Raw genomic sequence first — 25905 nt, forward strand, 5'->3', positions numbered from 1 at the left:
GTGATTTGTATAAAATAAAAATCACATTTTTATCCTATTTCAAAGTAGAATAAATCACAATGGGAAAATAAAATCTCTCTCCTCCCATAAAACCCCCGTTCAGACCTTTGAAATCTGTACCAGTGAAATCACAGTAACCAGGGGTTCTTTACTCATGACCATTTCTGCTCCAAAAATTTCACTAATACTTAAAATAAAGCAGTAAGTAAACTGAAAGGATCTGTTCCTAGGACAGAAAAAGGGCCACATTTATCGCATGGAAACACTCTTTTCTACCTCTTACCTTCATTTCTAGAAGCACCGTGAAACTTCCCTCGCCAGCCCTTGATCTTGGTGAAATCATTTGTTTTCCCTGTCCTGGAAACAAAGGGAAACCCAGCATCTGGAAAGAAAACAAGCCAGCCTCACCTTATCAACCAGGTGCAAAAACAACATTACACATGAATGAATAATGATCCTCTACATGTGGAACACCACCACTTCTAACTCAGCCCCCTAATAACATGGAAGTCTGACTGACTACAGCACCCTAAAGCAAAGTTACAGGAAAAAAAGGCTTAGAATGGATATTTGGGGCCTCAATTTCAGCAGTCAGGTCTATATGAAATATCACCAATACTGTACACACAAATGACTCCATGTGAACATATGCGACCATTAGAGAAAACCCAATTATATACACATACGTGCGTGCACTAAGTAGGTGTACAGCTGCATGCCAATGCCATTACCGAAAATCAGAGCCTGACAGTCACATGGTAGACCCCTTGATCAAGAAGTACATAGTAATTTAACAGCAAGTTTATGATATATGGCTTTCATATAAAGATTCCTCATTAAAAACAAAAAATTCCTATGCATTACCTTCTCGTCACTGACATTCAACTTTATTTAAAACTCCTATTCCACATACACAACTAACCCCATCCTCTCCAACCCTCAACAATAATGCTGAAAGAATAAATAATGTATTCTGAAAGCACTGTTTACCTACCCGAACAGCTAGGAATGACTCTTGGGTAGTTCCACAAAGAGTAGTTTTTTGAGTAGGAAAGCGGGAGCTGCACACCCAAATATTTCAGATCAATGCTCATTGTTGGGTCCACAGAGTTCAACTTCAGTCCCACTGCAAGAAGCAAATACCAGTGAAAATCACAGAGCCATGCAAACTATGTTAGCAAAAATCAGCAGCAACTCTTAAGAAGATACATTTCTGAGCTTATACAAGTAATAAAAAATTACTTTAGAAGAGTTTGCATTCATTCAGTGTTTTAACAGACTTAAAAACGGAAAAAAAATGGCCAGGTGTTCCAGTTTCCACCAGACTTCAACTCCTATGCAATTTAGATACTAGGTATCCAATCACCCTATTAAGATATGCTTGGGATGAGATAAAAAGGAAAAACCACTTCCATCTCGCTCTGTCCTGGATAGAATGTGAAGATCCCATTACACTTTTTGAAAAAGAAGAAAGGGTTAACCTCTGTTCTCCTGGACAACATTCCTTATCTCAAAAGCTGGGTGTAAAATATTGCTTAATTTTTAACTGGATACAATATTCCTTACTTCTTATTTTAAAACTGTTACCTACTGTTATTGTCCACCACTGAACAGCTGTAGTGGGTGAAGTGAATCCTGAATACTGTATTTATTTTATCAATTTACCAACACACACTAAAGTGTTTTTTGGAAGAAAAGTCCTATAAAATGGAATTAATGATTATGGCTATTGTATTTACATATTCAGTCACTGCACAATCAGTATCTTATTCATGGAATTCTCATTCTTTTATAAAGTATTATGGAATACTGTTAATTTGAGAAGCACTATATAAAAAACAAACTTTCTTAGTGCTTGTCTACATTACCCGCTGTATCGAGGGGCAGCGATTGATCCAGCAGGGGTTGATTTATCGCATTTAGTCTAGACGCGATAAATCGACCACCGAGCGCTCTCCTGTCGACTCCGGTACTCCACCAGGGCAAGAGAGGCAGACAGAGTCAATGGAAGAGCGTCAGCCATCGACTTACTGCAGTAAATCTAAGTACAGTCAACTTCAGCTATGTTATTCACGTAGCTGAAGTTGCATAACTTAGATCGATCCCCCCCCCAGTGTAAAACAGGCCTTAGTAACTGAGCAGAAAAACAAAGTGAAAGAAGTAACAATTGTATAGAATAATTCAACAGAGCAAGCTGCTAGGTACAAAGGAATTTCTAGACTCTTATCCCCTTCCATTTCCCCATGTGCTTTTCCTCTAAGGAAGTTTGCAATGTTTGGGATAAAATAAAGGTATACCAACCATAATATTCACTTTTTCTCAATTAAAGCAGCAGAATTGGAATACTAAGTGAACAAGTTGATCAATAAAATGGTTCATCTGGAAATGTACAGCTGAACAATTTAGGATCTAGGTAATAAAAGTTCTCTTTCGTATATGCATGATTATTTAAATTTGAATGTATACATATTGTGCTGTGGAATTTTTTTCTGAGAAGCCCCAGACTGAACAAGCTTGGGGAAAAGTCCCCATCTCATCCCAGAATACATCAATTCATGTCAAAATTAAAATGACGAGATGAATTTAAAAACAAAACAACAAAACAGAAAAGAGTTTTCTTCAAGCCTACAAATTAAGGAATCACAAGCAAGATCTTTTCTTTATTTCATGTGTAACATTAATTTCCTCACATCCATGAAACTGACAAGCTGCATGAATCCTGAAGGTTATTCATTGGTGGGATTGAGGTAATACCCAGAGAAAGAACAGTTACTCTCCCTACAGAAACTGTGGTTCTTGGAGATGTTGTAGTCAAGTGTGGATCCCACTGTAGTTGCATGTGTACCACATGCACTCGAGTCCTTTGAATAGCAGTGTCCTTTAGGGCCACATGTGTGCCTGTGCCTTGTTGCATGCCTATGTGAAAGCATAAAAGGCAATGGCTGCCACCTTACCTGAGTTCCCTCGCAACTTGAAGCCAATGACAGCTGAGGATTCCAAAAAGCAGGGATGAAGGATGGGTCATAAGATCCACACTGAATACAACATCTCAAAGAACCACAGTTGCAGTAGGGTAAGTAACCTTTCTCTCATCTTGGAGTATGTGTGAGTAGATCCCACTATAGGTGACCAGCAAGCAATATCCTTTCAGGCTGGTGGGAATAAGGCGTTTCAGCTGAATCCAATAATATATAGTAACTGAAGAATTGCTCTCCCAAGCTTGGCATCAGACCGGGCTGCTAAGCCCAAAGTAAAATGATTGACAAGGTCAGTGGTCCACATTGCTGCTCTGCAGATTTTGGATATCAACACATTCCTGAAGCAGGAGAAAGATGTTGCTTGTGATCTGGTGGAGGGAGCCTTAATGTTGGATGGGAGAAGTAGATCAGCTACCTGGTAACACAGTGAGTTGCATTGTGTTATCCATTTCTTAGTCTCTGTGAAGAGGTGGCCTGACCTTTAGAATGCCTGGCTATTGCCAGAAATACACTGGGAGACCGTCTGAACAGTTTGGTCCTGTCAATGTAATAAAGCAAAGACCTGGACACATCTAGCATATGCAACTTCTCTTCTCCCAGTGTGGAGTGTGGTTTTGGAAAGAAGATTGGTTTAGATTAAATTCTAAGAACACCTTGGAGATGAATTTTGGGTGAAGTTTTAGCACCACAATATCTCTATGGAATGTTGTATAGGAAGGTTTAATCATAAGTGCCTGGCACTAACTCACTCCTCTAGCCAAAGTGATAGTCACTACGAAGCCTGTCTTTGGAGTGAGGAAGTATAGGGAACATTCTGAAAGAGGTTCAAAGGGAGGCTTCATAAATCTAAGGAGGACTATGTTGAAGTCCCAGGCAGGAGTAGGTTCTGAGACTGGTTGGTAGGTAAGTATGTAATAGTCTTCTGAAAAACTTTGATAATGTTCAGTAAGAAAAGACCACTCAAAACAGTTCAGGTAAATGGCAAGTTGGAAATGCTGCAAGGTGGATCTTAATAGAACTGAATGAAAGTCTAGTCTGTTTAAGTGCAATAAATAGTCAAGGATCATCAATACTGAGGCCTAAACCAGGTCCAGGCTATGCTGGGCTGCCCATATAGAGAGGTTCTTCAATTGAGATGAGTAAGTCTTCCTGGACAGTCTCTTCCTGCTCTATATCAGGATTTCCTGTAACTGTAGGGAGCAGCCTCTGTCTGTAATACTCAACCAGGCAACAACCACACTGTCAGGCGCAATGACTTCGGGTCTGAATGGAGTATCTGGCCCTGGTGCTGTGAGATCAGATCTGGCCAATCTGGGAGCTGGATAGGCAGCAGAATGGATATTTGTAAGAGGTCTGTCAACCAAAACCATCTCAGCTATTAGGGCAACACAAAGATAGCTATGTCTTGTTTGATTTTGAGTGTTACCCTGGGATATAGAAGTCCTTGGGATCACTACAGAAAGAAAGCATGCAGTGGCGACCCCAGGCTTGTGCCCGGTCTGGAACAAATCATCTGGCACTTGATGTTGGTGGCAAACAAGCCTATCATAGGGGTCCCCCAACAAAGGACTATCAGATCTATGAAGGACCGCCGCAGTGATCATTCATGTGTGGTAAACAGATTATCTGCCAGGCTGTTGATGACACCCAAGAGGTGAAGAATGAGTGGTTTATCATATGTTGGCGTGACCCTGTCTAGAGCTTAATAGTTTTCAGACAGAGGGGAGGCCAAGTGTGCACTCCCTTGGTTGTTTACACAGTGCATCACATACATGTAATCTGCCAAGATCTGCACTATGTAGTTTTGAAGAAGAGATAGGAAGGCCATGCAGGATAGCCTGATGACTCTGAGCTCCAGGACACTGACATAGTGCCCCATGTCTTTGGGAATCAGGTCCCTTGTATTTGTAGACAGCCCAGGTGGACTCTCCAACCTGTCCCTGATACACCTGTGGTTAAAGTCATTGTCAGGGAGGGAGCAAAGAACAGAACCCTTCCATGCACTTTTTTGGGTTCCTTCCACTATCTCAGTTCTGAGATGACATGATGAATTTACAACTTTCTTGTTCATCTGGTGTATTGTTGGGAAAATAGATTCACCAGAGCCAGAGTTGAAGTCTGCTGGTGAAGACTACTGGTGAAGTCTGGCAAGGAGCAACACATACATGCTTGCTAAATAGGGCCTAGCAGACCCAGACACATCCATACCATTGCAATCAGGAATAATTCTAACCTAAGTAATAGCAACTGCATCGACAGGAACCTGTCCTTTGGAAGGTATGCGCTTGCTAACCCAAGTTGATCAATACTCTTATGAACTCAGTCTGTGATGGAATAAGATGATTTTTCGTAGTTCACCATGAGGCCTAGCTGAGAGAATAAAGGAGGACATATTTCAGGCTTGCTGCCATGTCCTGCTGGGTGCTGCCCTCCCCCAACCGATCATCCAGGTAAGGGTATACATGAATGTCTTTCCTTCTAAGATGTGCTGCTACTACCTTTGGGCACTTCATGAAGATTTTTGGTGCCATGGAGAGTTTGAATGGCAGCACTTTCTACTTGTAATGATTTGGCCCACCATGAATCTTAACTATTTACTGTCAGCTGGGTGGATGATTATATAGAAGTATGTGTCCAAAAGTAAAAGTCAAGAGCCAGGAACCAGTCCTGGGCCTGAAGATGTGGGATGACGGAGGCAAGCATTATCATCCTGAATCTGAGATGACGCATGTATTTGTTCAATCTCCTCATGTCTAGGATAGGATGAAGACTCCCTTCTTCAGGATAAGGAAGTGACAGGAGTAAAAGCCTCTTCCCTTGTACTACCCTATTTACAGCTCCTAGATGAAGTAACAAGGCTGTTTGTATTTGTAACATGCAGTGTTGTTGTAGCTGTGTCAGTCCCAGGGAATTAGAGAGAGAAGGTGGGTGAGCTAATATCTTTTACTGGACCTACTTCTGTTGTTGAGCGAGACAAGCTCTGGAGCTTATTCTGAGCTCTTCGGGTGACCTCTCACCAATAGAAGATGGTCCAGTAAAAGATATTACCTCACCCACCTTGTCTGTTTGTAACAGGCTTTTGTGAGAAGGGAAAGGGTATGGAGTGGGAAAGTACAGAAGAGCCTTAGGATATGATGTCTAATGCCCATTTGTCAGTTGTCCCAGTGGAAAGGGGCCAGGCAGTTGCTGAAGGTGGGGAGAGGTTCCAGAATGAATCCAGTGCAATTCTTGATGCTTCTGTCAAATCTGCGGCCTCTAAGAAGGAAGTGGGTTAGCCAAAGAGTTGGGAAATGGGCATCCCCTACAGCACCCGGGCCTCTTTCTTTGTGATTACTCTGGTTGTTAACTCCAGGAGTAAGATAATGTCCTCTGTCTCTGCTGGGGCTGGTACCTGTATGTTGTTCTATAGGGTGTCAGTATGTGGTCTTTGAGGAAATTGAATACTGTTCTCTGGCTGAAGTGCTCCATCACTGACTGCTCCCTTCTGGTTTTGGAATAAATGAATCTCACTACCCCAGGCAGTAAAGGGAAACTGAAGGAGGGTTGCTGCACCTCTGCCATTTATGCCCTCACACAGACACAAGAGGAAGCATCTGTGGCCACATCAGACACTTCTGTTCAAAAGTCTCTGATTCCATTCACATGAGCACCTACCGTGGGATCCACAGTGAAACATACTCGAAGAACCACCCAAACTCAGGGGTCCCCCCTGTGGTAGGCACAGTATTAAAACACAGTAGGAAACAATTCCTGCTCCAGAGAGCTTTACATACATACCTTCCTGGAGACTAGGATGTATCACTTGCTTATGCCTCAAGGACTTCAGATCTTCCAAGAGTTCTTTTTCCAACAAGCGTATTCTTGCTCGACAACCTGCTCAGAGAATGAAAGATACTATTGTGTATGCAATGAGACAGCACATGCTATGCAAAATTCTGATACACTGTTCATTTAAATAATTATCTCCCACTGTGTCTTTACACCTTCTTTTATCAAGGCCAAACCACCCAAATTCCACCCCCCCCCTTTTTTTTTTTTTAAAAGGTTATTGAGTGTTACCTGGATCACTTGTAGCTAGCAAGGAAGTCTGCAGATTCTGTGATTCTTCTCCTCCAACTCGATCAACAGTGTGAATGTCAAGAGCTTCCTACATGCAAAAAGAGCCCACATAAATGTAAAATGCTTTAAATTCAAATGCTCATCTTGACACAAGCTAGACAGCCATATCATTAAAACAGGTTATCAGACTGGCCTAATAATAGTGCTTTGCATTACTATGCACCAAACTCCAGATCCCAATCACTCATTCTCTCTGAGCCAGTGAGAACCAAGAGTGCTATGAAGGTAGCAAACACAGACAGTGCTACAACTACAAACTTTTAAAATAACTTTTTCAGGGATTCCAAAGGAGAAATTTATTATTTTCAGCATGTGACCACTGAGAAGCTAAGTTAAGCCACTGCTCCTTTTGAGCATATTAAGTTTTATTGAGGACACTTAAGAAAGAGTGATTTACCTTGGATGCAAAGGACACAAAGAGGACTCCATCCACATCCTCAAGATCTGGCTTAACATCTGGAAGGATACTCCCTAATCCCAGGGAGGCATTCTTGCTTGCCACTACATTCTTCCCTATGTTTTTAGGGGGTCGTCCAGCCTTGGAGATCTTTAGCTTTCGTGGCCTTCCTCTTCTACTTGGGCCTGATGACATAGGATTTTGATTAGTACCAGTACCCTTCTGGGACATGGGATTCCTTAGTACACCTGCTTTTTTTCTTCCAGCAACGTCTTTGGCTGAAAAGGGGCCTCCTGTAGAGCTCCCAAGCTTGAAACTAGATGATTTAGACATGGTCCATGGTGCCTCTTTGATGGAACAGTATTTCTGTGGCGCTTTGTTTCCAGAGAACTGTTTTTTCACAGCTACTTCCTCAGTTTCCATGACTGTGTCTAAGCAAGAGTCCTTATGATTTTCAAAACAAATAGGAAAGGAGTCCAATATTGCACTCACTGGGGATTTATCCTTCTTACAAGAGGAAAGCATGGTCTGTGGCAGCTCAGAGATCTTTACCGTGCTCTTGGTGACTGCACAAGGCTCTAAATAGACTACAGGCATCTTCCCACTATCCAATTTTAACATTTTGGCTTTGGCAACACCTGAAGGGTTGGCCAGCATTCGTTTGGTGGACCTGATTCCTGCATCTTTTCTGTCTATCTCACTGTGTTTTCTCAGTTGTTTCTCTAGTATGGGATCATCATCACTATTGGAATATTCATCTGTTTCCTCATCTGTGTCTTCCTGCTTCACAGTTATCCCTTCCATGCACACACTTGATCCGTAATCATAGTCATCTATTGGCTCCTCTTTAATGACTACATTGAAGTGTCCATTTGGGTCCAACGGGGATGCTACCCGGGAGCTGCTTTCATAACTGCTAGCGATGGGACTGGAGAAAGTAAACAAGAACTTTACCACACAGATGAAAGATACAAAATTCAAAAATCAAATTTTTGATATGACAAAGTCATATCAATTGTATTTTCCTTCCCTAAAACAGATTCCTCAGTACTGCACAATAAATGGTTATCACAGTAGGAAGATACTACTTTAGCAGGACATTGTCCCCTATAAAATTCTCAGCACTCTTTCGGAAGGGACTTCGGAACAACACTGAGATCAGCTGAGCTTGACAGTGACTTTAAAGCAACTGCTGCTAGTTAGGACAAGCTTTCATTTTTAGCATAATAATTAGCATTCAAGAAACATTATTATGCCATCTCATGTTTTTTCCTCATATAGACTCCAGAGAATATGGCGATTTCTTATTTTAGGTAGCAGGACTCTCTCCTCTCATATCAGAATCATATTTAAAAATAACTGGTATTCTAACATGTCCCATACGAAATCTCCCCACACATTTGGAAGCCACTGAGCCAGATTCTGCTCTCAATTACTCCAGTGTAAGTTCAGAATAACTCCACTGAAGTCAACTGACTTAGTCTGAATTGAAATGGGTATCAGTGAAAACAAAACTTGGCCAGACATTCGAGAACTCCAACAGTAGATGCAATTTCACTCTTATAAATACGCTGTTCTGGGAGGTAAATATTGGTTGCTTCCCATCAGTTTTGCTAACATTATCAAAATTTGGCAGCCAGCCATGGAGAAGAAATGCACCTGAAAAATATAATGTGGAGATAGAAGTGTTTTGTTTCTTTTCCCCACAATACAGCTCAGAGAATGATAGTTGGAATTTCAGAAGCAAGCCTATAGGTAGGGCCCTACCAAATTCACAGTCCATTTTGGTCAATTTCACGGCCATGGGATTTTAAAAATAATAAATTTCAAGATTTCAACTATTTAAATCTGAAATTTCAGTGTTGTAATTTTAAGGGTCCAGACCCAAAAAGGAGTTTGGAGGGGGTCACAAGATTACCGCGGGGGGGTTGCAGTACTGCTACACTTACTTCTGCACTGCTGCTGGCAGCAGCGCTGCCTTCAAAGCTGGGCAGCTGGAGAGCAGTGGCTACTGGCCAGGAGCCCAGCTCTGAAGGCAGAGGCACCACCAGCACCGGCACAGAAGTAAAGGGTGGCATGGTATGGTACTGCTACCTTTACTTCTGTGCTACTGCTAGCAGGGCGCTGCCTTCCGAGCTGGACACCTGGCCAACAGCCGCCGCTCTCCAGCCGCCAAGTTCTGAAGGCAGCGCAGAAGTAATGGTGGCAATACTGCAACCACCCTAAAATAACTTTGTGACCCCCCTGCAACTCCCTTTTGGGTCAGGACCCCCAATTTGAGAAACACTGGTCTCCCCTCTGAAATCTGTATAGTACAGGGTAAAAGCACACAAAAGACCAAATTTCACGGGAGAAGACCAGATTTCACAGTCCATGATGTGTTTTTCATGGCCATGAATTTGGTAGGGCCCTACCTATAGGTAGGTGACCTGAAGTTTCACTCAACAACCCCTCAACACCAAGGACAAGATAAAAATCAGTGGGCTTTCTAGGCAGAAAAGGAATCATCTGACCTTCTGGGTTAAGATCCTTAGCTATAACATGGAACAAAACAAAACAAACACAACCATACTCTTTTCAGCTAACTGACTAGAAAACATTAAGAGTGAAGTACTCAGCCTCACTTCTTCAGGTGAATCTGGAAGTCAGTTTCTCTAGTAGTTCCACAATACTAGTTGCTAGACTGTCATTAGATTGTAAACTCTGTGGGGCAGGGATCATAGAAAACGGAAGCAAAATTAGAGGAGCTCTGCTATAGTGGAGGCATCAAACCAGCAATAAGAAGATCAGCTGTCTTAAGTTTAAATGACTCAAAAGTCTTTATTTAGCAGGGTGGAGCAGGATAAACTTCTTACAACATTTAAGTAATTTCAATTTGTTCCTTACTTTGTAAAATTGATTAAATCAATATCTAATATATATATGTCTATCACAAGAACCAAAAGTTTCTGTTAAGAAGCTGGATCATACAAGTTTGCCCTCTTACCACTTTTTGCAATGTTGGAATCCTTTGCTCAACAGTTTTTGATTATCCAATACCAGGTGTGTATGTGTGTATATATATATATATATATATATATATATATATATATATATATATATATATATATATATATATATATATATCAGCTGACCACAGGACAGTATTGTTTTCTGTATTCAGACAATGTCCCACTTTAAGTGAGCCTCATGACATCCTACATTACCAAGAATTTTAAAGTCTAGTACAGTGGTTCTTAAACATTTTTTTCCACGGACCACTTGAAAATTGCTGAGGGTCTTGGTGGACCACTTAATAATCTTTCCAAATGTTTTTTGTACCGTTACTAACTATTGTAAAGCGCTTTGGATAAAAATGCTATATAAAGTAACTTAATTGAAGTTTTTTTGTTCTACAAATAAAAGCACACAACTCATATTTTAATATCAGTAGCCTCTCCCCCACCGTGGCAGCCCCTGAGCTCGGCTGGGAAGGGGGAGTCTCCCCCTTTGTCCCCCGCCGTGGCAGCCCCCGAGCTGGGGTTGGGAAGGAGGGGGTTCTCTCCCTGTCAGTCACAGCCCTGGAGCTGAAGAAAGTCGCCTCTTTCTCTGGCCGCCACAGCCCTGCACATCCCAATTTCCCCCTACCCACTTTTCTCACCCCACTGCCCCCTCCCACCTACCCCCTATTTTCCCCAAGGCCATCACTTCATCTTACATGTGCATCTTCTCCAGGGTCCAGGCACCTAATTAGTGGAGCGACGCCTGCACGGCTCCACTGATTATGTGGGTAGCCCTTTATTCTCTCATGTGTAGCGCCCAGGCGCAAACCTTAGAAGGAACTATCCGCGGGACCACCTGAATGGAGCTTGCGGACCAAGTTTGAGAACCTCTGGTCTAGTAGATTTTCAGGTTTCCCATACTAATATGGGAAAGAACACAATACTAAACTTTAATTGGGATGGTAAAACCATTGCAAAGGAAAATTAATGGTTAACTGTTCCTTAAGATATTTAGACGTAGTTGTTGCCCATAAAAATTATGAGTTACATAAACTAAATTAGATAAACCTCTGTCTTTTTAGGGAGGGAGAGAGAAAGAGAGAGGAAAGAATAAAATGGAAGGATTACATTTTTTAAAAGGGTGAGAGATATTTGTGGACAAGGAAAGTCAGAAAAATCTAAAGTAAAAGATATAAAAAAAACCCCACAATGCAGAGAAACAGAGGAAAAGGTTTAAGGGGATGGAAGGAGAAAGAAGCAAAAACACACTTTCTGAACAATGCAAAAAGAGATACAATATAATCCAAAATAGGAATGGCAGAGGGCAGTAAAGCCACAAAGTAGAGAGAAGATACATCAAAAGCGCAGGACACAGAGTAAATTACATTTTTAAGTTTATTATATGAAAAGTTGATTGGCAATAGCTTATGTACAGTAAAATACCTCTAAATTATTGCTTTATTTCTTTAAAATTCATGATTTTGGGGGGAGGTTTTTTTGGGGGAAGGGGAGGTATGGTGGCATCTGGGCTCATAGGCTTAGTACTTTAGTTAGTTGCTGTTGTGTAAATTTTTCAAATCTTGAACACTTCATTCATGGAGATCTGAATATACACCACTTAAATAACTGAGTAAAATTCTTCTTCCTAAAACACACTTGATATAACTAAATTTATTATAATGAGTAAAAAATTTAAATTACAATCAAGTGGACACAATATCAAATCATAAAGCAGTGGTCCCCAAACTTTTCAGGGTCACTCACCCCCCCTTGCCCCTCTCCATGCTCCTCCGCCCACCAGAGCTGGGCCAGAAGGCAGCAAGGCTGGGAACGGAGCACCGAGGCCAGAGGCCGCAACTGGGGGTGAGGCCAGAGCAGAGCGGGGCAGGGTGGTGCTCCCTCCCCGCCCCTTGTGGGGACTGGCCTGGGCCGCAATGTCTCCCCCCCCCCCCCCAAACATTCCTCCGGTCCTCCCCGAGGAGGGCATGCCCCATAGTTTGGAGACCATTGCCATAAAGAAATGTATGGGACACATATTTGAGACTCCCAATGCCTTGGAAGAACGAGATAATTCTTGTGCAAACATGAAATGCAGCAATAAATGAACTTCAAAAACATGATCAAAATTCTCCATAAGGATGGTTCATTAGGGTAATCTTCTAAAATAGGATTCCGATTCTTCTCAAACAAAAATGTCTGCAAATATTTTCTTCTTGTGATTTTTGTATATATCACACAGCAATTAAAGTTAAAAAGGTACTGATGGTATCTGAATAGACTTCAAACATTTTACAATGTATCACCAGTGAGAGACTGATTTGAAAACCAAAGCCTTATTTATACTAAATTGCTTTATAAACTGATTTAGATCCATCTTAACATACAAAACAAGAAAGGAAATCAGTATGCGCTCCACATCAAAAACAAAGATGTTGAGAGGGTCAAGCCATAAAAAAAAAAAAAAGAAAAAAAAAAAGAGAAATGTGGTTGTAAGGAGCCTAACACGGGTGCTCCAATTGAAAACCAATTGAGGGAGGCTGGGCTACCTTAGAATGGTCATATCCAGCAGAGACCTGAGAGATGTATCAGTAGAATGGCTTTTGGAATGACTATGGACAGAGGACAACCAAGGGGGAGAGATCAAGGACTCAGTATGCGGGCTGGATATCAACGGACCTCAGAGAGACCAATCTGCACAACAGCCTGGCATACGATCATGAGTTTTGGAAGAAAGCTATAAAGTCGCCGACCCTGAATAGGGAAGTGGCAAGAAAGAAAGCTTTTGAAACTGATTTAAGTAAATTAGTGGTAACATCCTGTGGTATACTATATCACAGGGATAGGCAACCTATGGCACGTGTGCCAAAGGTGGCACGCGAGCTGATTTTCAGTGGCACTCACACTGCCCGGGTCCTGGCCACAGGTCTGGGGGGCTCTGCATTATAATTTAAATTTTAAATGAAGCTTCTTAAACTTTTTAAAAACCTTATTTACTTTACATACAACAATAGTTTAGTTCTATATTATAGACTTATAGAAAGAAACCTTCTAAAAACGTTAAAATGTATTACTGGCACACGAAACCTTAAATTAGAGTGAATAAAGAAAGACTCGGCACAGCACTTCTGAAAGGTTGCCGATCCCAGCTATATCAGTTTAAGTACAGCTTATATCGGTTTAGCTTATGTTGATATGGAATCAACAATTTAAATCGCAGTAACGCATTCTTAAAACGAAATAAGAGCATCCATAAGAGGGGGCTGCACTGATTTAATTGAATCAGTTTCTAAGCAGATTTAATTCAGTCACTACAACTTTCTCATGTGGACAAGGCTTGAGAAACAACAAGTTTTAAAAAAAATGTGGAATTAATAGCTAGTTACAATGTTGTAAAATAGATCCTTCCTTACAGTGTACTTCCTTTGGTTGTGAAACCAGGACTCCACTAGAGTTAGCAAAATATGATACTCCTTATATACTCTAGTCAATAGGGTCCATCATGACACCATAGTTAAGACTGAATTACATTTCACACTTAAAAGAAAATATTCAACCTCTGTTATCGATTAAAAAAATAAACACACCCTTTCCTTCCCAAATCACTCACTTTTTTAAGTACTGAGGAATTTTTTGAAAATTTACAAGGAAATCCATTAATTAGTTTATGAGTTAAAATTATGCCTTTTAAGAAATGCAACATCTTGGAATATATATATATATATATCACACACACACACACACACACATAAAGTCCTATCAGCCATAACACATGCCATTTCTGCACAGCCAACAATAAACTATGAAAAATGATCGACAGTGATTGATAGACCTTAACTGCAGGTCATGAGAACGATGAACAGAATTAATGGAAAAGGAAATGCAAGATTCTTGATACCTATAGAGCACAAAAAGAGAGAGTGGAGCCATTTTTTGAATGAGTTATGGAATATTTCCAGTTCTAAATTTTGTTTCCATGAGAGAGCGAATGAAGATTGTCTTTCCTGTGTAGAATGCGGATACTAAAAACTTAAAGAAAATACCTGGACAACGTTCTGAGAGTAGCACTAGGACTGTGGTTACAAAAATACTATATATTTATACATATATAGTGTCTTCAGTTTTTAATAGAAATGTACTAGCACAGAGGATAAAAGAAAAGAGGAAAACACTGTATATTCTAGTACAGTATCACCTTTTGTATGAATTTTTAGTATGTTTTTGATCTGAGGTGACAACTGTTCTGAAGAAGAAAGAAAAGTGTTTGATTTTCTCTTAAGACTTAAGGTGTCCTAAGTCGACAAATTTACATGATCTGTCATAGAAGGAGTACCTGTGTCGATCTTTGTCCTGCAGAGCTGAAAAAAAAATTCCTGACTCCAAAAAATAAGATATCTGGAAGAATTGCTTGTTGTTCATCTGTACATTTGATACAAGTTGTTTTTTTTTATCCCCGATGAAAGAGCTGGATTGAGGAAGCAAATTGTTCATTTTGAACAAATCCTTTGAGAACATCTCCACATCACTTTCTAACTGATTTTTGTCAAGTTGAAAAGAGCAAGAATGACAGAACCAAAAGAAAGATCTTGTTGGTTTAAGGGAACTTAAATTTCTTAGATTTTTATTTTTTTAGGGTGGCCATTTAGACTAAGATAAAGTAGTTTTGCCTAAACTTATAACATTTTTCCAAAGACACCTGCTCCGAGTTCTAATCAAAATCTTTTGGGATTGATGGTGGCCCAGACTCAAGAAGAAGGATCACTTTTGAGAAAATTTTTCACAATATTAGTTTGTTATTTTTTTGTAAATCTGAATTTCTGAAAGGTGATATTGAAAATAAAGCAACAAAAATATGACAATAATAAACACATTTGACCAACACCTTTCCACTTTGGTCATAGGTGCTCTTAAAAATTAGAATCCTCTTACTCTAAAGAATTAGTTTGGATACAGGTCTCTTGACCTAGAGGTGCTCCTTAGGAGACTTCTGTTTATGAATACATGAGAAATTTGGGAGAAACTCTTATTTGTCCTGCCTTAAAACTGGAAAAAGTTGCAAAATAAAGACAGTAATAATCCCCATGGTCCTCGCATGATTCCAACATTCTCATGAGGTATTACTGCTGCAGGGTTCAGGTGGCCTTATGGGGTTAGAAAACTACCACTTCTACAGTTATTCATTGCTGCCCAGATCAATGACCACCTTGAAGGGACTGAGGAACATCTTCTGCAAAAGCTGAAATTATGGAAGAAGCACTGATGTTTGGGAACCTCTCCTGGTTACAAAAGGCACTGTTTGTAGTAAGCACTGCTGCAGTAGCTTTACAGCTATGCCACATGTGGGACAATTTTTTCCTTAATAGTGACCTTTCACTATAGAATTACAGTTATTTTGATTGTTCACTGGCAAAGTAGTGATATGAGCTGTTAGCTACTCTCTGCCTCACTGATTGGCAGAGAACTGGCAGCAAGCACAGTAAGGTGGCAGCCTAGGCTCTGGCATATACGCCAAGGAATCTGGGAGGAGAGAAAATCAGGTATATTTCATCCTGCAGGTGCCAGCTATGGCAATAATATGCAGGCACAGGCAGACTGACAGTATGTATAGAACGTTCTGCTGCATTACTTAGGGAAACCAGTGAAAGGTACAGTAAAATGCTGAACTTGACTAGGCTGCACTAACACACGCACATATAATGGGAACTGTTAGGAACACAGATCCACTTGGTACAGGTTGTCTGGCAGTATGGGCTAAACTGCTCTGCTAAATTGTGGAGAAGCCAGTGGAAGGTGTCAGAGGGTGGTACTCTAGATAAGACCACATGAATACACACACTCTATGGGAGTTGGAAGAAGAGTAGATTCAGCACACAAGTGCCTCAAACTGCCCTAAATGGAGGATCAGTAGGCTCGGATTACTAAAAATCTGATCTATTTGAAGTTCCTGGCAGTTTATGAGATGAAATTTTCATCCTCTAAATCTTTGTTGTGGGGAACAGTGATCCCACAGCTTCTCTCTCAAGCAGTCACAGTACATGAGTCAGAGTGCAGTACTACAGCAGTCCAGCAGAACGAAGATGAAATCTCCAGATCAACTGATGCCCATGTATGAGAAAAAAGACCTTCTGTAAACGCAAAATGTTCTGGAACATCAGTTCAACCAAACTCTGGTTGTAAAACCATCTTCCCTCCCACCCCCACTGCCAAAAAACACATCATTTGACATTTTACTAGGAGTCCAGCCCAACCCAGCCCCCACTAGACAAAAAATGAAATGTACTCCTACCTTTCAGATACCTCTTGTTTTAACCTGGGCATATCACTAAGAGGCAGGTCTGCATCCAGGAAATCCAGGAAGTCCCGTTCTGCATTAAAGGATTCTTTCTCCAAATCAATGTCTGACGGATTCTGACCACTAAATGAAGAATCTAGATCTCTCTGCTGTGACTCTAATCCATCGGTTTCAGTATGTCGGCCACGATTGCTGGGAGAGCTGGAAACACTACCTCCTTCATGCTCTGAGCTACTATTTTGCTTCACATCACGCGGAGGTCTACTGTTCAGTCCATCATCTCTGAATCCTTTAGCAAAAGGGTTGTAATCTATCTTTAGCTGGGTAATCTGGATGTTCTGATAGGCTGTCACTGCAAAGAACTCTGTCTGTGGGAAGGTGAAGGTGTGTACATCAGGACCATTCAGCTGGATAACCTCTGTGGCTTTGTCTGCAGGTACCAGGTGAAGCCGTGGCAGATAGCGGTGCATAGAATGCAATATGATATGACCTTCTTGGTCCAGAGTATTGTTGGTAAGCTTGAGTTTGTAGAAGGATACTGGCTGGTGCATCCAGTACTGACCAGTGGAGGGTGATTCTGGATGAATAAATACCCGTCCCAGAACATGGGGTTCTGCCTTCCCACTAGGCTCCCACCAACGACCATTCCATTTATAGCGGTGATTGTCCACAGGAGAGATATCCATGACTAGGATGTATTTCAGATTGGAATCTAGGCCTGTAATCCAGTACCGGCAGTATGGGAACATACGCCTCCCCTGTTTGGTCAGAATCATCTCTGTGCTGCGATGGTAGAACTCATTCCACATACTGTTGTTGTCCAGGGTGACAGTGATGCTACCTGAGGTACAATCAGCTGGAAGGCAAGTCTTTACTTTGGATTTTACTGGAGTTGACACACTACTGGTGAGAGTACAGGCATCCCGGTTTGCTACTAGAATTCCTTGATCAGCTTTACCATTTCCCTGCTGCTGTTTCAGGATGACAAAAAAAGCAGGTGCTGCACCAGACACTGTCCCACTGTCCCGGTTACCCAACACAATTTGTTGTTTCTCCATGATGATAATGGGCACTTCTGTAAATTCTTTCAAATTAACTGCAAATTTGAAACGGTTCTGAGAGCCTTTCCCCTGTGTTCACCATCCTGGAAACAAACAAGTAGACCCAGTTAGCACTAATCAAATGCAATATACCAATATACTCCTCCCTTTACTTGAAGGAACTGGGTCACTACAGAAACATTTTGTATAGTATATTTACACACACAAAACTACATTAAAAGGACATGAAGGTTGCAAAGTCAAGCACTTAAAGTTAGGAAATGTCAGAATTAATGTTGCATGGGAAACTAATTTGCTCCTCTTTTGCACATGTACGCTGTTAATTACATGATCACACACTATTTTTTTTCTACAGGACCCAAAGTCTCATGCAATGCACAGGATGGACTGTACTCCTGGGATGAATCAGGGTTATGCAGTGAAGGAGACAGTTGTCTGTAAGACCCTGGCCTCAGTTTCTTGCAGAAGTTGAAATATGTGTAGTGAATGATGCAGGAAATTGCAGGAAGAAAAAGAATGGTCTCTTGGTAAAGATAGTTGAAAGCTACTCTGGAGAGAAGGGGATTCTATGCCGGCCTCTACAAGAGAGCTCCTATGTAATTCTGGACAGGTAATTTAAATCAGACTTTTCAAGGATGGTCACTATGTTTCTCCTTTTCTAGGAGCTCAATGTGAGTCCCTGTTCTGTCTGATTTGCAGAAGTGCTGAGCTGCAACTGAAGTCAATGGGAGAGGTACTTTGACTATATAAAGTGGTTTTAGTGCTAACTATTCTCAAATATCAGGCTCTAATCGTCTCAAATTGACCATCCAAAATTAGTAGACACTTTAGATCTTACTCTCTGTGTGCCTCAGTTCTTCATCTGCAAAGTGGGGATAATATCATCCCTCACCTCACAAGAGTATTCTGAAGATAAATTCATTGTTTGTGAAATCATATACTACTGTGATAAGTGCCACAGAAAAGCCAATGAGAAAATAAAAAATTTGGTCTTCAGAGCAGGGTTGGAAAAGTGTGCAGTCAATAAGACATCGTTGTGTCAGAATTAATGATGACTCAAGATTGTGGAATTAGAATAGCGTGCAGTAAATAAAGCATGGATCCATATACTGACAATAAGGATAAAACAAAACATTGGGTATCTACTCATTAAGCGAGCAACATCTATCTTGTGCACCGAATGAGGTAGCATCCTATATAAAAAAAAAAAAATACTATTTGTTCATGTAACTAAAGATTGTACCATAATGCATATGCACAAAGGGGGCAAATTAAGATCACACAGGCAACCTTAAACCTGACATTTCCTAATCTCCGAGTGCTTGATCTTGCAACATTAATGTTCTTTTAACATAGGAAATTACACACAAAAAACTAAGATTTTAAAAAAAGCAAAAAAAAAAAAAAAAAAAAAAAAAAAAAAACCAGAAAAGAAATATCGTTATGTAGAATCATACTGACTCCCACACATGGATTAGCAGCCAGTTGGGAACATTTAGATTCACCACACAGACCTCTGCCACTAGTGGTGAACAGATAACAACAGTAAGTTAACATCCTCTGGGTAGAACAGCCACTAAAGGGGGATGAGACACACTTTGCCAGTGTGTTGCACAGATATTTGAAGACGATAGAGGAATTGTGAATGACAGGAATCTTGGGTTTCATTCCTAGGTTCTGAGGGAGAGTTTGGCCTAGTGGTGACAGATCCTTCTTCCCTGATGATCCACACTTGAGCCCTTCTTGCTCTGTCCTTTTGCTTCCCTCTCCTCAGCTCCTTGTCTGATCTCATTCTCCCCTCTTCACTAACTCCCAGCTCAATCTACTCCCTCTGCCCTGTTGGTTCAGATACTCCCCCCTCTTCTTTTCAAGTCAAGATGAAAGCCTGAGTTCCAGCAAAAAGGATACTGAGAGAACGAGTCTACCTACTCTCACTTAGCGCCCGTTGCCACAGAAGTCCACAGCAGCCAGGAGTACACTAAGGGCAGGTCTTCACTACGGGGGTGGGGTGGGGTGGGGGGGGTGGGGGTGTCGATTTAAAAGATACGCAAATTCAGCTACGCAAATAGCGTAGCTGAATTCGACGTATCGGAGCCAACTTACCCTGCTGTGAGGACGGCAGCAAAATCGACCTCCCCGTCGACGGCGCTTACTCCCACCTCTGCTGGTGGAGTAAGAGCGTCGATTTGGGGATCGACTGTCACGTCCCGACGAGACGCGATAATTCGATCCCCAAGAGATTGATTTCTACCCACCGATTCAGGCGGGTAGTGTAGACCTAGCCTTAGTGTAAACAGAATCTTCAGAGAATGTAGCTGCCAAACTCTAGTATGTTGCTATTGTTAGGCAAAAAGATTATTTTCCCCAAGAATTAGGCAAGCACAGACAATACTGAAAGGAGTTTATTTATGGTACCGGGAAGACTGACAAGCAGCTTTAAAAATATGGTGCCATAGTGGCCAGTTATATACATTTTTTTATGAATTTATTTGCATTTATTTGTACATAGAGGCAGACACTGTTACGAAGAAAAAGAGAACTTTTAACAAAGATAACAGTAGGAACAATACATACATACAGACCCATCCTGATTACATCAATTATTTGTGACTACTTTCAGGGCAAAGAGGTGGGGTGAGGGGTGGATGGGGTGGGCAGGGGTAGGGATGAGTGCTTACAGATATCCAGGGGCCTTGAGGGTGGTCAGCATTGTTCTTTCTTACCGATAAATTGAGCTAAGTTATCATGTATTGACAGAAACTATGTCCTTGCTTCTCAGCTGTTTCTGTCTTTTCTGCTGACTAAATTTTAAACTTCTTCCTGAAACTATTAAGTATATGCAAACTGAGATTGGGGAGGGTTATAACTTTGCCAAATTTGGATATTTTTCCACACAAAAACAGGAAAAGGTACATCCCTCCACAAAGGCAAGCCATGGCCAAACCTCAAGTCTCTGCTCCAAAGCAGAGAGATGTGTGTTAGGTCTTCTCAACAAAAGATTAAAAAAAAAGCATGGGCAAAACCCCAACATTTTCCCCAATCTCATTCAATGGCAGAACCATTTTCGCTGAAACCTTCCACAAAAATTCAGTCAAAGCAGGCAACCAGCAAGGAAATTTTCAGCCAAAACTATTAAAGAGTGGCAAAGTTACAAGCAACTAAAAACAGGGGTCTTATGGTGGCAAGTGTCAGGCAACCTCAACCATAAGGCAGTGCTATCAGTTCTGCCTATAATATTGTCACTGTAAGATTATGAGCTAGTTATGCAAATAATGAAATTAAGGAGCCCCATCCTGCTGTAATTACTCCCACAGTTTTATATATATATGCAAAGAGACCCTATCTGCATATTCAAGGTCTTTCTACTCCCCCACTACGCAAATGTTGTATCATTTTAAAAAAAGATTATTTTTTTTTTTAAATTGAAAATCCACAAGTGAGCTTGTCAAATTGTATGGTCAATTCCACCCTATCATCACTTTGTAGATACCAATGGAGTTTTTTAAACATTATTAAGGAACAAAACCCGAACTTCATCTTGATATGGTGTCATTCCTTTACTTTTAGTTCAGCTCATTTGCTTTTCATATTCTGGAGAATATATTTGCAACTTTCATAGTCCACACTAAATATCAGGGTTTTTCACCCTTATATTAAATATGTAAGAAATGTAGTGTGGTAAAATACAATACTAACACAAACTTCATTCATTATGTACATGCATAGTCTGAAGGAACCAGAACAAGGAAGTGGAGTTGAGGTCACTAGCACTAGGTCACTTGGGGAAAGTGATGTCTCTGCCAGATACTTGCCCCAAATCCAAACATACTTTATATGAATTAACTATTTCAGAGCAGTTTCTTTAACTGGTATAACACCGATAACTGTTGTTTATGATCTGATTTCAAGGGTGGCAAAGGTCAGAAAAGTGATTAAGTTATATCTTTCCATATAACAGATCAACTCCTGGTGTTTCTGCTAGTGGAGCTTTATAATTCAGAGCAACTCAGTGTGTCCTGACTCTTCAACAAACCCTGCTCCAATGAATGCAGGGACGCAGTCTCCCTGCAAGAATAACCAGCAGCTGACCTCAATCCTGAGTAGGTGCATGAAATTGCATGAATTCCACTGTTTTTGAAGACTGATGAACTTGTACGAGGAGGAACAAGATTTCCCCATATGCAATATAATGAGAAATTTCTCATTAATAGGGATGGCGGTGCCTGTGTTTCCAAAAGGGATTAACGAGCTACAAAAAAATAAGTTCCAATGAAACTAAGAGAGAGAACTAAATGTACTACTTCCAACATGTGTTATTCATATTTATCAGAAAATATTCAAAACTATTCTCATCTCCCCCTCTCCACCCATATATATTTAGTTAATTATATACACAAGCTAAATTGCTGTACTACTGGACTATAATTTCCATTTCTCCTACACAATCTACTAAAATGAAAACAGGAGATTTTATGTATGGTGTAATTTCCCAAACTGCAAGGTGCCCAGACTTTTCATGGATCACCAGCATGCCCATGCTGATCACATGAAGAAGAAGAGCTTGAAAAAAAGACAGTTAACCCCAAACTGTTCATATTCTCCTTTCATAAAAGAAGTTTGTTGTATTCGTGAGTGTTAGCATGAAGTAGTAACAAAGTTACATTTAAGTTTGAGGATACATTTTCATCCTGGTATGTTTTCAGATACTTAAGTTTCAAGTTCCTGTGGTTTATATTGGGTTTTTGAAGGTACGTGGGGGTGAAGAATGGATAGTATAGGAGTTTTGCACACATTAAAAAATTTCCAGATCCTTTCTGGGGCTTGAATAACAAAAACTAAATTGCTTTTCAAGTTTTGGGCAGTTGTGTTGTGAAAACTTGGCAATAAGATCTGTGAAGGCTGACCCCGTGAACAGACAAAAAAGGATAGGGGCCGCTGTAAACTGGGTTAAGATTCTTATCCAGAAGATACTAGAGAAGTGCAAAGTCTTAAGGCCACATATTTGAAATTCACATGCCAAATAAATAATTTACTAATCTACAGACAACAGGTGCTAGGATCCAGAATTCCTTATATATGCACATTGTACACATGTTCAAACCATGCCACTGTTTTAGGACACTTCTCACATGCACATTCACAGGACACATTCATAATAATACTGTGCATTTCATCTGCATGCTCAATCACAAATCTCTCCCAGTGTCCACAAAAGCAAATGACAGTGGGAGACTGGCAACGAGCTGGACGTCACAGGCCCAGTAATGGCAGGAGCTGAGACTATTTATCTCCAACTGCCAATGAGAGCCAGGGAGATGAGCCCAATGACAGCAGGAGATGTGCGCAGAGCGCTGCTGTTGAAGTCAGCGGGAACACTTGTGGCTGGCTGCCGCAGGGTGGCTGTATCGGGCGGCGCCGCGCTGCAGCCCGGCACACTCGGCAGCACCTCGCTCTGCGAGCCCCCGGCTGGCAGGACTGGCGCAGCAGGTGCCGGCCCCGCACGGAGCTCGGCGGGAGCAGGTGGCTTCTCGGGCGGGAGCCGGTTGAGCAGACGCTGCTTTCTGGGGCAGAGATTGGATGCCGGGAGGCCTCGGGGCGACGAGGCTGGGTTCCCCAGCGGGCGGGCGCTCATCGGCTTCTACCAAGAGTCGCCGCGGCCAGTGAAGGAGCAGCGGCCCTAGCCCGGGTTTTTTTTCGGGACGGGGAAGCCCCGTAAACTCCGCCTCACTCGAGCCCAGCGCACAAGCGGAGCCCGGCAGACACCCCGCGCCGACCCCTGCAGCCGCCGCCGATTGACCCCGTCATCAGCCGGGCCAGGAGGCCCTGCCCACGGGGCGGGGGGAGGCCACAGGGTGGGAGGCGCATCGCGCTGCGCTACAGCTCAGGCCGCAGCAGTGGGCCGAGCGGGCAGCTAGGGCCAGGCCCGCTGCTAGCGCGCAGGGCCTGGCCCGCCCCCAGTCACTCGAAGGCGCCTCCCGCCCGGGTCGCACCAAAGGGGCTACGGTGCGAGGAGCTGCGCCACGTGCCGGCTACAGCACAGGGCTGGCGCTTCGCGCTGTCACTGGGGTCTCGGGGAGATGCCCGCGCACGGGCCCTGCAGCCTCGTGGCGGTGCCTGGTGTTAATTTTCGCAGCTGACGCGGCCAGCAGGAGGCGCATGAGAGGCACGCGGACCTGCGCACGCCACCTCCAAGGCGGGGCCTGGCAGTCCCGGTCCTGGCACCCCCACCCCCGCCCGTTCCCCGCAGTTACCGTGCGCCGGGGAGAGAGGGCTCCCCCCTCCCTTCTCTTCACACGGACCGTGTGTCCACCAGCTGGGGGGAACGTGCGTGCGCACCCGCATGACGTCACGACGCTGCACTGCGCGCAGGCGCACTGGTGGCTCGCACTCCCCCTCCCTCCCGCCTGGCCGCCCATCTGTCACGTGCTAGGGTCGGGGTCCCCCCCCCGACATTGGGCCCGGGCCTACCCCGCCCACAGACGAGGAAAGGGGAAGATTCTCGAAGAGAAGCAGCTGTGCGGTCCCCGCACGCGCTGCGCCGTCCCCGGGGAGACGCTACCATCGAAGCCCCGGCCGGCTCCGGTCCCCACCGCAGCGGCACTGTCCGCCACCCCTGCTGCTGGAGTCATCGCGCTCACTCGAGGCCTCGGAGCTCGCTGCTCGCCCCAGCAGAGAGCGGCCGTAGGTCGGCTCCCTCGACCCCTAGGCGCGCTCCGACAGCGAGGGGCCGCGCCCACGGGCTGCCTCTGCAAACGGGGCTCTGCTAGGTTTACACAAGCGCTGGCCCCTCCCCATACACAGGGTCTAAGCCTCCGGGGCAGTCAAACTCCGACTGTGTCCCTTGTAGAGCTTAGCCCGCTGGGCGCCCTACTCGTCTCCTGAGCATCTACTGCCACAGAACGACTGTGAAGTCAGGCAAACATGCCACAGCCAACCATCAAGCACTGCAAGATCTGCCCTTCCGTGTGTATTGAAACACTGCTCCTCTACAGGTCAATACAAATTTGTGTTAGGCTGTTTTGTATGGCCCTCCAACACCACATTTCTTCTAGGGATCACTTCTCTTACAAAGTATATTTAAAAAGGGGCAAGGAACCAGCATAGCCCTGGCTGCATGTCCAAGAGCATTCTTTTCTAATAAAGATCCTGTAAAGCATGTTTTAAACTAAAAATCATTAGTGGTTAACTACTAATCTGATGGCAAATATTGCTTCTCACAATGTCTACTTTTGTATTCTATTTGTATTTGCAGGATGCACAATTGCACATTACACACTGTAGGCATTAAAATTCCAGTCACAATTCCTTATATTATGTATCTAAAAATTCTCCTAGGCCCCCTCCAGGGTGGAGGTGCTTGGGCATCTAGAAGAAACCAATATCAAATTTTGTGATCAAGAACAAGCCAAGTACTCCCAGCAAAGGAGAATTCTAATAGGTGAAAACCTGTTTAATGTCTGAAAAAAATTCTTAGCATTAAAAGCGGGGGTTAATAAAATACACCTTGATATATTTTGATTTGCAGGTTTGCAGATATAATTTGAACAGCCCTAGAAAAAAAGGAGCATCAACCTGGTCATTTAACCTTAAAAACACTATGCTCATAGCTTGGGAAAAACAGGGTTATTTATTATAGGGTGCCCCCCCCCCCCCCCAAAAAAAGTCAAGGGAACCTAACTGATAGTTCAATGTCAAGCTACCAAAGCACCAGCAACTTAGAAATCTGAGTTGAATAAATGACTAATCATAACAAGTAATGTTATCAAAGCATCTATTTCAGTTTTGTTAGCATTATTTTCCTTTTGCCACTGAAATCCAATTTTCAATACTGAGAGTTAGCAGGCCTAATGTAACATTAGGGAAGGCCAGCCCTCCCATGACTGTTTCTAGGCAACAGAAGCTTATTCACATGCATTTGGGACAATCTCTCAGTTTGGATTCCAAGAGCATCACAGAATAAAGAAACTGCATAAACCAATCCATTTTTTTCAGGCACAACAGACACATATGCATCAGATTTAAAAACATGGATAGTCTATCATTCTCTCCAGAGCAGACAAAATATTTCTCCTTTGCTCTT

At 42.5% G+C, this 25905-nt stretch overlaps 1 protein-coding gene across 8 annotated transcripts in view; it reads right to left on the reverse strand.

Moving 5' to 3' along the window:
• The window catches only part of MGA (MAX dimerization protein MGA), an 85059-nt gene that overhangs the window by 51931 nt on the left and 7223 nt on the right, over window positions 1-25905 (reverse strand). For 6 of the 8 annotated variants that reach the window (XM_054026983.1, XM_054026982.1, XM_054026981.1 and 3 more), the window contains exons 1-7: window positions 24077-24152; window positions 16759-17908; window positions 7495-8422; window positions 7038-7125; window positions 6756-6851; window positions 995-1126; window positions 284-382 (exon numbers count right to left, since the gene is read on the reverse strand). In XM_054026983.1, the coding sequence (XP_053882958.1) occupies window positions 284-382; window positions 995-1126; window positions 6756-6851; window positions 7038-7125; window positions 7495-8422; window positions 16759-17822 (2407 nt within the window). In that variant the 5' untranslated portion in view covers window positions 17823-17908; window positions 24077-24152. Of the gene's footprint in view, window positions 1-283; window positions 383-994; window positions 1127-6755; window positions 6852-7037; window positions 7126-7494; window positions 8423-16758; window positions 17909-24076; window positions 24153-25905 lie in introns of those variants that run through there. The other 2 variants (XM_054026979.1, XM_054026980.1) reach the window with 1 other exon arrangement.

The sequence above is a fragment of the Malaclemys terrapin genome, chromosome 4, assembly GCF_027887155.1.
Source record: "Malaclemys terrapin pileata isolate rMalTer1 chromosome 4, rMalTer1.hap1, whole genome shotgun sequence".
NCBI classification, from domain to species: domain Eukaryota; kingdom Metazoa; phylum Chordata; order Testudines; family Emydidae; genus Malaclemys; species Malaclemys terrapin.